General features: G+C 45.5%; 2 protein-coding genes across 3 annotated transcripts in view; both read left to right on the top strand.

Moving 5' to 3' along the window:
- si:ch211-241j12.4 (uncharacterized protein KIAA1755) overlaps positions 1-10,447 on the top strand; it is a 26,337-nt gene extending 15,890 nt beyond the window's left edge. Inside the window, exons 7-9 of the mRNA XM_061707463.1 lie at positions 1,050-1,210; positions 3,280-3,426; positions 10,205-10,447. Of these exons, the coding sequence (XP_061563447.1) occupies positions 1,050-1,210; positions 3,280-3,426; positions 10,205-10,310 (414 nt within the window). The 3' untranslated portion in view covers positions 10,311-10,447. The remainder of the gene's footprint in view (positions 1-1,049; positions 1,211-3,279; positions 3,427-10,204) is intronic.
- Positions 10,208-13,595, top strand: part of LOC133418651 (uncharacterized) — a 27,987-nt gene continuing 24,599 nt past the window's right edge. The window contains exons 1-3 of one of the 2 annotated variants that reach the window (XM_061707462.1): positions 10,208-10,306; positions 12,485-12,610; positions 13,372-13,554. In XM_061707462.1, the coding sequence (XP_061563446.1) occupies positions 12,497-12,610; positions 13,372-13,554 (297 nt within the window). In that variant the 5' untranslated portion in view covers positions 10,208-10,306; positions 12,485-12,496. Of the gene's footprint in view, positions 10,307-12,178; positions 12,611-13,371; positions 13,555-13,595 lie in introns of those variants that run through there. The other variant, XM_061707461.1, reaches the window with a different exon arrangement.

Here is a 13,595-nt window from a genome sequence, read left to right as displayed (position 1 = left end):
AGACTTGGAGAGAGGCTGCACCCCTGTCTTGTTCCCCTTTCCAAAGTGAAACGTTTTGTCAAACTGCCATTTATTCTGATCCTTGCCATAGGTTCCTGGTATAACGACTTAATACAATTCACAGATTCCTCATTAAATCCAAATTTTCCTAATACATTATATAAAAATACCCAACTCACACTATCAAAAGCCTTCTCTGCATCTATGCTAACCAAAACTGCACTTTCCCCCTTGCTCTGTATATATTCTATAACATGTAAACTTCTTCTTATGTTATCTTGTGTTTGCCTTTCTTTAACAAAACCAGTCTGGTCTTCATCAACCAAATCCTGCATAAATGTCTCTAATCTTTTGGCTATAATTGAGGTGTAAAGTTTATAATCCACATTTAGAAGCGATATGGGTCTGTAGTTACAGCAATATTCTTTGTCTTTGCCTTCCTTTGGAATAATGGAAATAATGGTTTCCTTCCATGAGGGGGGGATCCTGCCTGATCTGAGACTATAATTAAATGAGTCCTGGAGTAGTGGGATTAACTCTTCCTTGAATGTTTTGTAAAAGGAAGCTCCCATTCCATCAGCTCGAGAATCGATCTTTTCAACACAGGCCTAATTGGAGGACGTTTTCTCATCTCTCTTCGTCGGGAGATATTTTCAGTTGTAAAACTGTTAATGAGATCCATCCATGCAGCCTGAGTCCATTGTTTGTTACCTTGGTGAAACTTTTGCAAATGCCAACTAATCAGCTGAACTCATTAGCAAGTGAAAGGTCCTCTTTCATGTGGCGTACATTCAGTCATGTTCAACTGGGCCACGGAAGTATTTATAATCCATGGCAGATTTGTCTATGGGACACCTATTCAGGAGGCAGCTGCCGTGTTTCCACTAGATCTACTTTCAGGCTGGACGGAGAATACATTAAAGCAGCCTTAATCATGGTTTAACTTTTTTAAATAATGTAAATAGAGTACAGGACTTAAAATTTTACTTTAAAGCCCCACCGTTGTGTTGATGTCTCTAGTGACTGTGGTTCTTTGTTCATCCTTGCAGGAGATCGATGCATTTGTCCAGGAGTTCCTGTCTGTGGTGCAGCGTCTGCCTTCGTGCGTCTTCAGCCTGCAGGCTTTGTCCAGGCTGCCGTTGCCCTCTCGCCTCAGTGAGCTCCAGCAGTTCTGCAACGCAAATGAAGCCAGATTCCTGCAGCTCAGGAGGTCAGGTCCACTGCTTGTTTCTGTTCGCTGTATTTAAAGAATCCTTTGGATCACGTTTGCCATAACCATCCCAACTGACTTCAGAGCCGCTTTTATATCAGTCTCCATATATTTTAGACTGGTATTTATTTGGGTGCTCTCTTGGCTTGTACTTGTTTAACTTGTTGTGTTTAAATGCTTGGAAACCCCTTGATGATTTCTTGATGCACACGTTTGAATGGGTCCTCCCTTACTTTCCAGTTTAGAGAATGGGAAGTGTCCAAACGCTCCCTAATGTAATGGTTTTTAATGGTTACACAACCTTCCCACAGAAGTCGACTGAAGACGGTTGTATAACTTTGAACTTCCACAGCAGTTGAACGTTATATTGCATCTATAACGTCAGTGTTCCTTTTGAGGTTTGAAAATAATCAATTAATGAACATATAGAAAAAAAATGGGTTAAAGTTATAGTCTGCAATGTTGGAGAGCTAGCAAGATTTGAAAGTGACACCTCCTCTAATCGCCGCCCGCTCCTCCCCCTCCCGTCAGGGCTCCGTCCAAAGCCACACCCCCACAAACTTTGGGGAACGCGTTTTTGCAGGAGTCGAGGTTTCCAGGACATTTTGGACAGCACATTTTCAACAAAACTACCCCATGTCTCATTCACCTGTAAGCGAGGCCGGTTTTAGGGGGGGCAGGGGTGGGCTGTGCCCACCCAAACGTGCGTCCTGCCCACCCAATCAAAGTTATGGGGATCCTTTATTTTTTTTATAATTTTACACACTGAAGGCTCAGGTTCCGCGTTACACCAACGCAGAATGGTGCGCGTCGCAGCGTACCCTACGGCGTACCCTACGGCGTACCCTACGCCGTACCCTACAGCCTGCAGCGCACCGCCACCCGCTCTCCACTCTCGCCGGGATGGAGACGCCTACATCCCCACGGACCCCCATACTGCTTCCGAGCCGGAGCTGCTGCGGAGCTTCATTGCGGCTGCTCGTATCCCCGCGGGCTGCTGCTGCTGGGCAGAGAGTCCTGCAGCAGCAGCCCGGACCGACGGCTCTGCTCCCCGCTCTCACACACAGCGGGACCGAGCTGATCTGGAAATAACTACATAATAACTACATACTGGGGGTCCGTGGCAGAGGGGAGGGAGGGGGGTTACACTGGGACACTGTGAGCCCAGGAGGACCCGTGGGAAGTGGACACGGGGGGCTGGAAGCGAGTGCGCGCATGGGACAGGGGGGGCGTGGGCGGCATGAAGGCATCTGATTGGTTCTTTCCCCCCTGCAAATCCTCTGGTCCTCTGACCAATCCGTTTCATTCGGACCGCAAAAAACAGATTGGTCAGAGTTTTTACAGGATTAAAGCTGTCAGAAAGGTCGGATGTTTTTCTTTCCTTTTTCTGAACACATTATTCACTGGCTACTCTCAGGATGGAAGAACCATTTCACCCAGTATAACAATAAATGTTTTTGAATACGATTGCAGACTATACCTTTTAATCTGTAAATTCATCAATCCTCCATCACCCGAGTCACCTGCGTTTTCATGGATCTTAATCTTTTCCGTGTGCGTCTTCCCATTGCCGTTTCTTAACTGGCCACAGGATTTTCCACACAGCGGCCCCCACTGTCCCTGACCCCGAGTCCAAACTTAGGTTTTATATTCATGACCCGGGGAGGGTTTTCATGCTCTGAGCAAACTGTAGACGAGTTTCTGTTTACCACAAGGTTGGGAGTGTAATGCCAGTGTCTGTCTGTCTGACTGTCTCTCGGGGAAGAGTTTAGCTCAGTTAGCCCCAAATAACGCTTGTAATGCAATCATAGCCCTCAACTATTTTGTAAATGAAGGAGTGGAAAAATGAGATCCACAAATTGTAAAATTGACGGATGTTAAAAGCTGAGTTTGCCCTTTTTTTTTTTTTTTTAAATGCGTCAATAATCGTGAATATCTAACTCGAGGCCAAAGTTTTCCTAACCCTAACTAAGTCTAGAAAGCTTGTTGCTTGAATAGAAATGAGCTGTCCATGTTACTGTGGACACGGTTGTGTTGGGCTGACCTGCGATTCCTTGTGTGCTCTGCAGAGAGCTGGGTCTGGACGAGCTGCTGAGACACTGTGAAGCCGTGATAGAGAAGCTGCGCTCCCCCGACAGGGAGCCCTGCTACCAGGCCGTGGCCGGGACCCCGCTCTTCACCCACACCGCCTTCGACATGCTCCAGAACCACAGCAGGTACCGCTGGCAGCCAGCCGGCCCATAAGCTTTCATCTTAATCCTCCAATAACCCTCTCACACATGCCACGCAGCTATGTTTCACTGAGGATTTGAGAATTACGAGGCAGGATGTAGTCTTGAAGTACAGTTAAAATGAATCTCTATTGTTTGAGTTTACTTCAAAAGTGTGAATAGAAAAGTGTGGAAAGTTTATGAATAGGGGACATACACTTTTCAACAAGGAATTTCGAACAGGCTTATGTATTTAAATGATGTTCACTAGGAATGGGCGATATTTTACCGTTCACGATATACCGTCAAAAAAATAGTAAGAATTTGTCATCTCGCGGTAAAAACAATAAATTCCCGTTGATGACGTTTTTGTGTAAAGCTGATTTATGGTTCTGTGTTAAATCAACGCACAACGTGAAGGAAGGAAGGAAGGAAGGAAGGAAGGAAGGAAGGAAGGAAGGAAGGAAGGAAGGAAGGAAGGAAGGAAGGAAGGAAGGAAGGAAGGAAGGAAGGAAGGAAGGAAGGAAGGAAGGAAGGAAGGAAGGAAGGAAGGAAGGAAGGAAGGAAGGAAGGAAGGAAGGAAGGAAGGAAGGAAGGAAGGAAGGAAGGAAGGAAGGAAGGAAGGAAGGAAGGAAGGAAGGAAGGAAGGAAGGAAGGAAGGAAGGAAGGAAGGAAGGAAGGAAGGAAGGAAGGAAGGAAGGAAGGAAGGAAGGAAGGAAGGAAGGAAGGAAGGAAGGAAGGAAGGAAGGAAGGAAGGAAGGAAGGAAGGAAGGAAGGAAGGAAGGAAGGAAGGAAGGAAGGAAGGAAGGAAGGAAGGAAGGAAGGATATGAGCCTGGAAGGAAGGAAGGAAGGAAGGAAGGAAGGATGGATATGAGCCTGGAAGGAAGGAAGGATATGAGCCTGGAAGGAAGGAAGGAAGGAAGGAAGGAAGGAAGGAAGGAAGGATATGAGCCTGGAAGGAAGGAAGGAAGGAAGGAAGGAAGGAAGGAAGGAAGGATATGAGCCTGGAAGGAAGGAAGGAAGGAAGGAAGGAAGGAAGGAAGGAAGGATATGAGCCTGGAAGGAAGGAAGGAAGGAAGGAAGGAAGGAAGGAAGGAAGGATATGAGCCTGGAAGGAAGGAAGGAAGGAAGGAAGGATATGAGCCTGGAAGGAAGGAAGGAAGGAAGGAAGGATATGAGCCTGGAAGGAAGGAAGGAAGGAAGGAAGGATATGAGCCTGGAAGGAAGGAAGGAAGGAAGGAAGGATATGAGCCTGGAAGGAAGGAAGGAAGGAAGGAAGGAAGGAAGGAAGGAAGGAAGGAAGGAAGGAAGGAAGGAAGGAAGGAAGGAAGGAAGGAAGGAAGGAAGGAAGGAAGGAAGGAAGGAAGGAAGGAAGGAAGGATATGAGCCTGGAAGGAAGGAAGGAAGGAAGGAAGGAAGGAAGGAAGGATATGAGCCTGGAAGGAAGGAAGGAAGGAAGGAAGGAAGGATATGAGCCTGGAAGGAAGGAAGGAAGGAAGGAAGGATATGAGCCTGGAAGGAAGGAAGGAAGGAAGGAAGGAAGGATATGAGCCTGGAAGGAAGGAAGGAAGGAAGGAAGGAAGGAAGGAAGGAAGGAAGGAAGGATATGAGCCTGGAAGGAAGGAAGGAAGGAAGGAAGGATATGAGCCTGGAAGGAAGGAAGGAAGGAAGGAAGGATATGAGCCTGGAAGGAAGGAAGGAAGGAAGGAAGGAAGGAAGGAAGGATATGAGCCTGGAAGGAAGGAAGGAAGGAAGGAAGGAAGGATATGAGCCTGGAAGGAAGGAAGGAAGGAAGGAAGGAAGGAAGGAAGGAAGGATATGAGCCTGGAAGGAAGGAAGGAAGGAAGGAAGGAAGGAAGGAAGGAAGGAAGGAAGGAAGGAAGGATAGATATGAGCCTGGAAGGAAGGAAGGAAGGAAGGAAGGAAGGAAGGATATGAGCCTGGAAGGAAATGAGCCTGGAAGGAAGGAAGGAAGGAAGGATATGAGCCTGGAAGGAAGGAAGGAAGGATATGAGCCTGGAAGGAAGGAAGGAAGGAAGGAAGGAAGGAAGGAAGGAAGGAAGGAAGGAAGGATATGAGCCTGGAAGGAAGGAAGGAAGGAAGGAAGGAAGGAAGGAAGGAAGGAAGGATATGAGCCTGGAAGGAAGGAAGGAAGGAAGGAAGGATATGAGCCTGGAAGGAAGGAAGGAAGGAAGGAAGGAAGGAAGGAAGGAAGGAAGGATATGAGCCTGGAAGGAAGGAAGGAAGGAAGGAAGGATATGAGCCTGGAAGGAAGGAAGGAAGGAAGGAAGGATATGAGCCTGGAAGGAAGGAAGGAAGGAAGGAAGGAAGGATATGAGCCTGGAAGGAAGGAAGGAAGGAAGGAAGGAAGGATATGAGCCTGGAAGGAAGGAAGGAAGGAAGGAAGGAAGGAAGGAAGGAAGGATATGAGCCTGGAAGGAAGGAAGGAAGGAAGGAAGGAAGGAAGGAAGGAAGGAAGGAAGGATAGATATGAGCCTGGAAGGAAGGAAGGAAGGAAGGAAGGAAGGATATGAGCCTGGAAGGAAGGAAGGAAGGAAGGAAGGAAGGATATGAGCCTGGAAGGAAGGAAGGAAGGAAGGAAGGAAGGAAGGAAGGAAGGATATGAGCCTGGAAGGAAGGAAGGAAGGAAGGAAGGAAGGAAGGAAGGATATGAGCCTGGAAGGAAGGAAGGAAGGAAGGAAGGAAGGAAGGAAGGATATGAGCCTGGAAGGAAGGAAGGAAGGAAGGAAGGAAGGAAGGAAGGAAGGAAGGATATGAGCCTGGAAGGAAGGAAGGAAGGAAGGAAGGATATGAGCCTGGAAGGAAGGAAGGAAGGAAGGAAGGATATGAGCCTGGAAGGAAGGAAGGAAGGAAGGAAGGAAGGATATGAGCCTGGAAGGAAGGAAGGAAGGAAGGAAGGAAGGATATGAGCCTGGAAGGAAGGAAGGAAGGAAGGAAGGAAGGAAGGAAGGAAGGAAGGATATGAGCCTGGAAGGAAGGAAGGAAGGAAGGAAGGAAGGAAGGAAGGAAGGATAGATATGAGCCTGGAAGGAAGGAAGGAAGGAAGGAAGGAAGGAAGGAAGGATATGAGCCTGGAAGGAAATGAGCCTGGAAGGAAGGAAGGAAGGAAGGATATGAGCCTGGAAGGAAGGAAGGAAGGAAGGAAGGAAGGATATGAGCCTGGAAGGAAGGAAGGAAGGAAGGAAGGATATGAGCCTGGAAGGAAGGAAGGAAGGAAGGAAGGATATGAGCCTGGAAGGAAGGAAGGAAGGAAGGAAGGAAGGATATGAGCCTGGAAGGAAGGAAGGAAGGAAGGAAGGAAGGAAGGAAGGAAGGAAGGAAGGAAGGAAGGAAGGAAGGAAGGAAGGAAGGAAGGAAGGAAGGAAGGAAGGATATGAGCCTGGAAGGAAGGAAGGAAGGAAGGAAGGATATGAGCCTGGAAGGAAGGAAGGAAGGAAGGAAGGAAGGAAGGAAGGATATGAGCCTGGAAGGAAGGAAGGAAGGAAGGATATGAGCCTGGAAGGAAGGAAGGAAGGAAGGAAGGAAGGAAGGATATGAGCCTGGAAGGAAGGAAGGAAGGAAGGAAGGAAGGATATGAGCCTGGAAGGAAGGAAGGAAGGAAGGAAGGAAGGATATGAGCCTGGAAGGAAGGAAGGAAGGAAGGAAGGAAGGATATGAGCCTGGAAGGAAGGAAGGAAGGAAGGAAGGATATGAGCCTGGAAGGAAGGAAGGAAGGAAGGAAGGAAGGAAGGAAGGATATGAGCCTGGAAGGAAGGAAGGAAGGAAGGAAGGAAGGAAGGAAGGAAGGATATGAGCCTGGAAGGAAGGAAGGAAGGAAGGAAGGAAGGAAGGAAGGAAGGAAGGAAGGAAGGAAGGAAGGAAGGAAGGAAGGAAGGAAGGAAGGAAGGAAGGAAGGAAGGAAGGAAGGATATGAGCCTGGAAGGAAGGAAGGAAGGAAGGAAGGATATGAGCCTGGAAGGAAGGAAGGAAGGAAGGAAGGAAGGAAGGATATGAGCCTGGAAGGAAGGAAGGAAGGAAGGAAGGAAGGAAGGAAGGATATGAGCCTGGAAGGAAGGAAGGAAGGAAGGAAGGAAGGAAGGAAGGAAGGAAGGATATGAGCCTGGAAGGAAGGAAGGAAGGAAGGAAGGATATGAGCCTGGAAGGAAGGAAGGAAGGAAGGATATGAGCCTGGAAGGAAGGAAGGAAGGAAGGATATGAGCCTGGAAGGAAGGAAGGAAGGAAGGAAGGAAGGATATGAGCCTGGAAGGAAGGAAGGAAGGAAGGAAGGAAGGAAGGATATGAGCCTGAAAGGAAGGAAGGAAGGATATGAGCCAGGAAGGAAGGAAGGAAGGAAGGAAGGAAGGAAGGAAGGAAGGATATGAGCCTGAAAGGAAGGAAGGAAGGAAGGAAGGAAGGAAGGATATGAGCCTGGAAGGAAATGAGCCTGGAAGGAAGGAAGGAAGGAAGGATATGAGCCTGGAAGGAAGGAAGGAAGGAAGGAAGGAAGGATATGAGCCTGGAAGGAAGGAAGGAAGGAAGGAAGGAAGGATATGAGCCTGGAAGGAAGGAAGGAAGGAAGGAAGGATATGAGCCTGGAAGGAAGGAAGGAAGGAAGGAAGGAAGGATATGAGCCTGGAAGGAAGGAAGGAAGGAAGGAAGGAAGGAAGGAAGGAAGGAAGGAAGGAAGGATATGAGCCTGGAAGGAAGGAAGGAAGGAAGGAAGGATATGAGCCTGGAAGGAAGGAAGGAAGGAAGGAAGGAAGGAAGGATATGAGCCTGGAAGGAAGGAAGGAAGGAAGGATATGAGCCTGGAAGGAAGGAAGGAAGGAAGGAAGGAAGGAAGGAAGGAAGGATATGAGCCTGGAAGGAAGGAAGGAAGGAAGGAAGGAAGGATATGAGCCTGGAAGGAAGGAAGGAAGGAAGGAAGGATATGAGCCTGGAAGGAAGGAAGGAAGGAAGGAAGGAAGGATATGAGCCTGGAATGAAGGAAGGAAGGAAGGAAGGATATGAGCCTGGAAGGAAGGAAGGAAGGAAGGAAGGAAGGAAGGAAGGATATGAGCCTGGAAGGAAGGAAGGAAGGATATGAGCCTGGAAGGAAGGAAGGAAGGAAGGAAGGAAGGATATGAGCCTGGAAGGAAGGAAGGAAGGAAGGAAGGAAGGAAGGAAGGAAGGAAGGAAGGAAGGAAGGATATGAGCCTGGAAGGAAGGAAGGAAGGAAGGAAGGAAGGATATGAGCCTGGAAGGAAGGAAGGAAGGAAGGAAGGAAGGAAGGAAGGAAGGATATGAGCCTGGAAGGAAGGAAGGAAGGAAGGAAGGAAGGATATGAGCCTGGAAGGAAGGAAGGAAGGAAGGAAGGAAGGAAGGAAGGAAGGAAGGAAGGAAGGAAGGATATGAGCCTGGAAGGAAGGAAGGAAGGAAGGAAGGAAGGATATGAGCCTGGAAGGAAGGAAGGAAGGAAGGAAGGATATGAGCCTGGAAGGAAGGAAGGAAGGAAGGAAGGAAGGAAGGATATGAGCCTGGAAGGAAGGAAGGAAGGAAGGAAGGAAGGAAGGAAGGATATGAGCCTGGAAGGAAGGAAGGAAGGAAGGAAGGAAGGATATGAGCCTGGAAGGAAGGAAGGAAGGAAGGAAGGATATGAGCCTGGAAGGAAGGAAGGAAGGAAGGATATGAGCCTGGAAGGAAGGAAGGAAGGAAGGATATGAGCCTGGAAGGAAGGAAGGAAGGAAGGAAGGAAGGAAGGAAGGATATGAGCCTGGAAGGAAGGAAGGAAGGAAGGAAGGAAGGAAGGAAGGAAGGATATGAGCCTGAAAGGAAGGAAGGAAGGATATGAGCCAGGAAGGAAGGAAGGAAGGAAGGAAGGAAGGAAGGAAGGAAGGATATGAGCCTGAAAGAAAGGAAGGAAGGAAGGAAGGAAGGAAGGAAGGAAGGAAGGAAGGAAGGAAGGAAGGAAGGATATGAGCCTGAAAGAAAGGAAGGAAGGAAGGAAGGATATGAGCCTGAAAGAAAGGAAGGAAGGAAGGAAGGAAGGATATGAGCCTGAAAGAAAGGAAGGAAGGAAGGATATGAGCCTGAAAGAAAGGAAGGAAGGAAGGAAGGATATGAGCCTGAAAGGAAGGAAGGAAGAAAGAAATGAGCCTGAAAGGAAGGAAGGAAGAAAGAAATGAGCCTGAAAGAAAGAAAGAAAGAAAGAAAGAAAGAAAGAAAGAAAAGAGAAGAAAGAAAGAAAGAAAGAAAGAAAGAAAGAAAGAAAGAAAGAAAGAAAGAAAGAAAGAAAGAAAGAAAGAAAGAAAGAAAGAAAGAAAGAAAGAAAGAAATGAGCCCGAAAGAAAGAAAGAAATGAGAAATTCTGTTTTTGTGTGAAATGAGGTTTTTGTGTAACAAACATGGCAGATCTGAGTCATTACAGTTTTGCAGGGGGACTCATTTAATTGGTTTTAATCAATTCAATTTAATTAGTGTAGTTTAGTAGCATTTAGTATCTTTTAGAGCAATGATTTGGGGATCCAAAGACAATGAATGTGGTGATAGATTTATAGTTAAAGGTGGAGTTGAATTGGTATTTTTTTATCATAATTTTTATCGTTATCGGGATAAATGCCAGAAATTATCGTGATACATTTTTTAGTCCACACCGCCCATCCCTACTTTTCACTGTGGAGTGTTTGTTTTAGAAGTTTTTGAGATGTACCTATATATTACTATACTTTGCATCAGGAATTAACCCATCAAGATAGCCTGCATATGAAATGATGATACCTGTATTAAAAGCTTCTCTTTTCCCAGAATACTTGCAGCTGTGGAGAAGTTGAGCTGCTGTGGGAGCAGGCCTTTTCAAAGGCCCATACACAGCTCCAGGTCCTCCAGTTACGCAACCATGCTCTGCAGGTGAGTCTGGACGGGCTTTCACACCTGGGACTGTTTGGTTTAAGTGGTTCAGTCTGGATCCTTGTGTGCATTGTGTGAAGCTCTGACTGAGCACTTGAAGAGTGAATAAACATCTGCTCTCACCTTTCTATAAAGGTACATTTGGACGTCTCATTTTTAACTCTCTAAAGGGGTGCGCTGGCACATTTTGGGTATCCAGATTGAGATGAAAATGTATCTAGTTGAGAAATTCAAGTTAGCAGAATACCATAACATCACACTCAGTTCAATTCAATTTATATAGCGTTTCTTACAACTAGGGATGGGAATTGATAAGATTTCGATTCTATTTTCGATTCTGTTTAATTATTCGATTCTTTATCGATTCTCTTAGCATCAACTTGTTTTATATCGTTGAACAAAAAAATACAAGTGAGGTCTTAAGATGGGCCCCTCGATGGTGTGCCAGGGGGTCCCTAGAAAAAATTAATTGTTTTGAAAATAAATATAAAATAATAATAAAATAAATATTCTTCTCTAATAGAAATTAAAATTCTCCTTTTTAAACGGATATCTGAGCTGAGCACTCAAAAATAAAACTATGTCAGCCAGTGACAAATACAATCAACTCAAGTCCAATTGAATTGTGCAATTCTGCAACCATCAACTATGAAGAATTAATAACTCTTTTGCAGAAAAATAAGGATACACGATCTTTTTGGACTTATGGTGTCTCCAGCTGTGGAGAACAACAAGTTGCCCTGTTGTCATCCTTTTTGGTAAAATGTAACCAAACCTTCTAGTGTTTATGCTGCTTTGTCCCCATGCTTTCCTGCTGGGCGCGAATGCGCACGTTGCATAACTACGAAACGTGCGTGGTGACATCATTCGCGCCTACTGGAATTGATAAGGGAATCGTTTGCAAAAAAGCCAAACGATTCCAAGGAATTGAAATACTGGGAACCGGTTCTCAACAAGAACCGGTTCTCGATTCCCATCCCTACTTACAACAGAAGTTGTCTCTAGGATCTTTCCGGAGACCAGAAAATGACCCCTGGGCAATTATTACTTAACAAAAAACATCGGCAGGTAAAAACTCCCCTAGTGGGAGAAAAACCTTAAGCCAAACAGTGGCAAGAAAGGGGGGGGAAGAAACCTGGAGCAGGACCTGGATCATAAGGAGGGACCCTCCTGCTGAAGACCAGCTGGACAGAGCAGGAACAGAGAGAACAGATAGAGAGAATGAAGAACAGAGAAAGGAGAGACACAGACACAATGACTAACTGGTGCACTACAGGGACGACTATAAACAGATGTAGACAGCAGACACTGATGTGGTTGGGGGGGGGCAGAATGTCAGCAAGCATATAGCAGACATCTACACACCGCCCAGTGGATCATGTTGGTGCCCCCCCTGCAGCGTAGGCCTATACCAGCATATCTACTATAAAGCTATGTTTGGTCCTAGATATGCTGCCATAGACCGCCCACACTCTTCTCTTCTCCAGCTTTACATGGTTTTGCTGTACCTGGGTAGGAAGCAACAAGCAGCCGGGTTTGAGACAAACCCTGTGAAAGACAAATGTACAGTTGAGTGGTTGAGACCATTCCCTGTGTTTGTAAACACATCGGTGGAAATGTCCTTTATTCCTTTCAGACAGACAGATAGATGCATGCAAGTCCAGCTTGGAAAAGAACTGAGTAAATCGAGATAACCTTTGAGGAACAAAAACTCATGTCATCTTTTAAAATGTCATCTTACTGTACCGACAACAGCCACTTTCTATAAACAAATAACAGAACAACCTCCCCTTGTTGTACATCCACGATCAATTTGACCATAAAATATGCCTGACAAGCAGAAAGTGATGGCAGCGTCATTAATCCTGGTAATGTGTGGCAGGAGATGGACATGGCTTCAGGTCGGGGGTGTCAAATTCAACCAAATACACTTCTGCTTCTGCTCCTGTAGCTGTCCTTTTCCATTTAGGATGAATACGAGTCTTCATCTGGACCTATGAGACAATCAGCAGGGGGGTTGAGTAGTCAAACCCGCCACCAGCATCCATTTCTTAGTTGCAGCTATTACTTTACTGACAAAATCCACTGAAGTACATCAACCGGGTTACTTACATTTAGAGCATATTTCTGTTTGTTTTTGACCTTTGGGTTGCTGTTATGAAGCAAATGTATTCACAGATCACAGAGAAGATGGACACTCTTCAAGAAAAGCTTCAGCTGTACAAAATCGAGATCGCCAAGGACTCCGGAAGGGCTCTGGTGTTGGCGTCTGATTTCCAGGCATCTATTCACACACCTGCTATGGTACACTTTTCTGTTCTTCCCAGATATTGTCTGCATGTAATTCCAGTTTAGTATAGCCCTGACACGATTGCAGTGCACATAGTTTATAATTTATAGTTTTATTTGGATCCCCATTAGCTGCAGCAAAACTGCAGCTATTCTTCCTGGGGTCCGACACATAAAATACAATACAAAAACAAAAATTAAAAGCAAACCTAAAGAGGTAGTAGAAGAAAAAGAAAAAAAAGTAAAAAAAAAAAAAAAAAAGGAAATTCTTCTACAAAATATATTCTAGATTTCTGTCAAATAAGACCAGTGCTCCTTTTAACACTCACATTAAGGTTACAGTCATTCCGAAACATTTAGATGTAATGCATTACAATACAAAATCATACCTTCTTTAAATAGCATCAACCAATTCAAACAATGTATAGTCATCTACAATGCGTTTAAGTTATAATCACTTATCATAACTTGAACCAATGACCATTTTTAGTAAACCAATAACCATTTAATAATAATTTAATAAGTTTTATATGTATTTATTTAAGAGATGTTTCTTTACTAATAATTTGAATTCTTTTATGCTAGTAGTTCGCTCAAAGTGTTTGGGAAGTAAGTTCCATTCATACATAGCTCTGTACATCACCGTTCTCTTACTATAGTTTGTCTTTGTTTTTGGCAGCGTCTCGTGCTATAGCTGTGATTTTCTGAACTGTAACTGAGTTTTCAGGTGTCCTACGATAGCTTTAGTTAAGTGTGCTTTCTGCCTCACCGAGCAGGCTCTGGTCCGGTGTGCTGAGGATGTGATCCACACGTCGGCAGAGGTTCTGCCGCTGGAAGCTCGGAGCAGGGAGCGCTGGGCGGCCCATCTGGAGAGGTTGAAGGACAATCTTCATTCTGCTGTGAATTTAATTCTTCAAACCCTCAACACAGTTTCCTCCTACTATCGCTACTACAACAAGGCAAGTTTCTTGAATGTTAGTAAAGGTTGTAATGCCAGATG

Source organism: Cololabis saira, chromosome 18, assembly GCF_033807715.1.
Source record: "Cololabis saira isolate AMF1-May2022 chromosome 18, fColSai1.1, whole genome shotgun sequence".
Lineage (NCBI taxonomy): Eukaryota > Metazoa > Chordata > Actinopteri > Beloniformes > Belonidae > Cololabis > Cololabis saira.
This window is presented reverse-complemented; position numbering and strand designations above follow the sequence as displayed.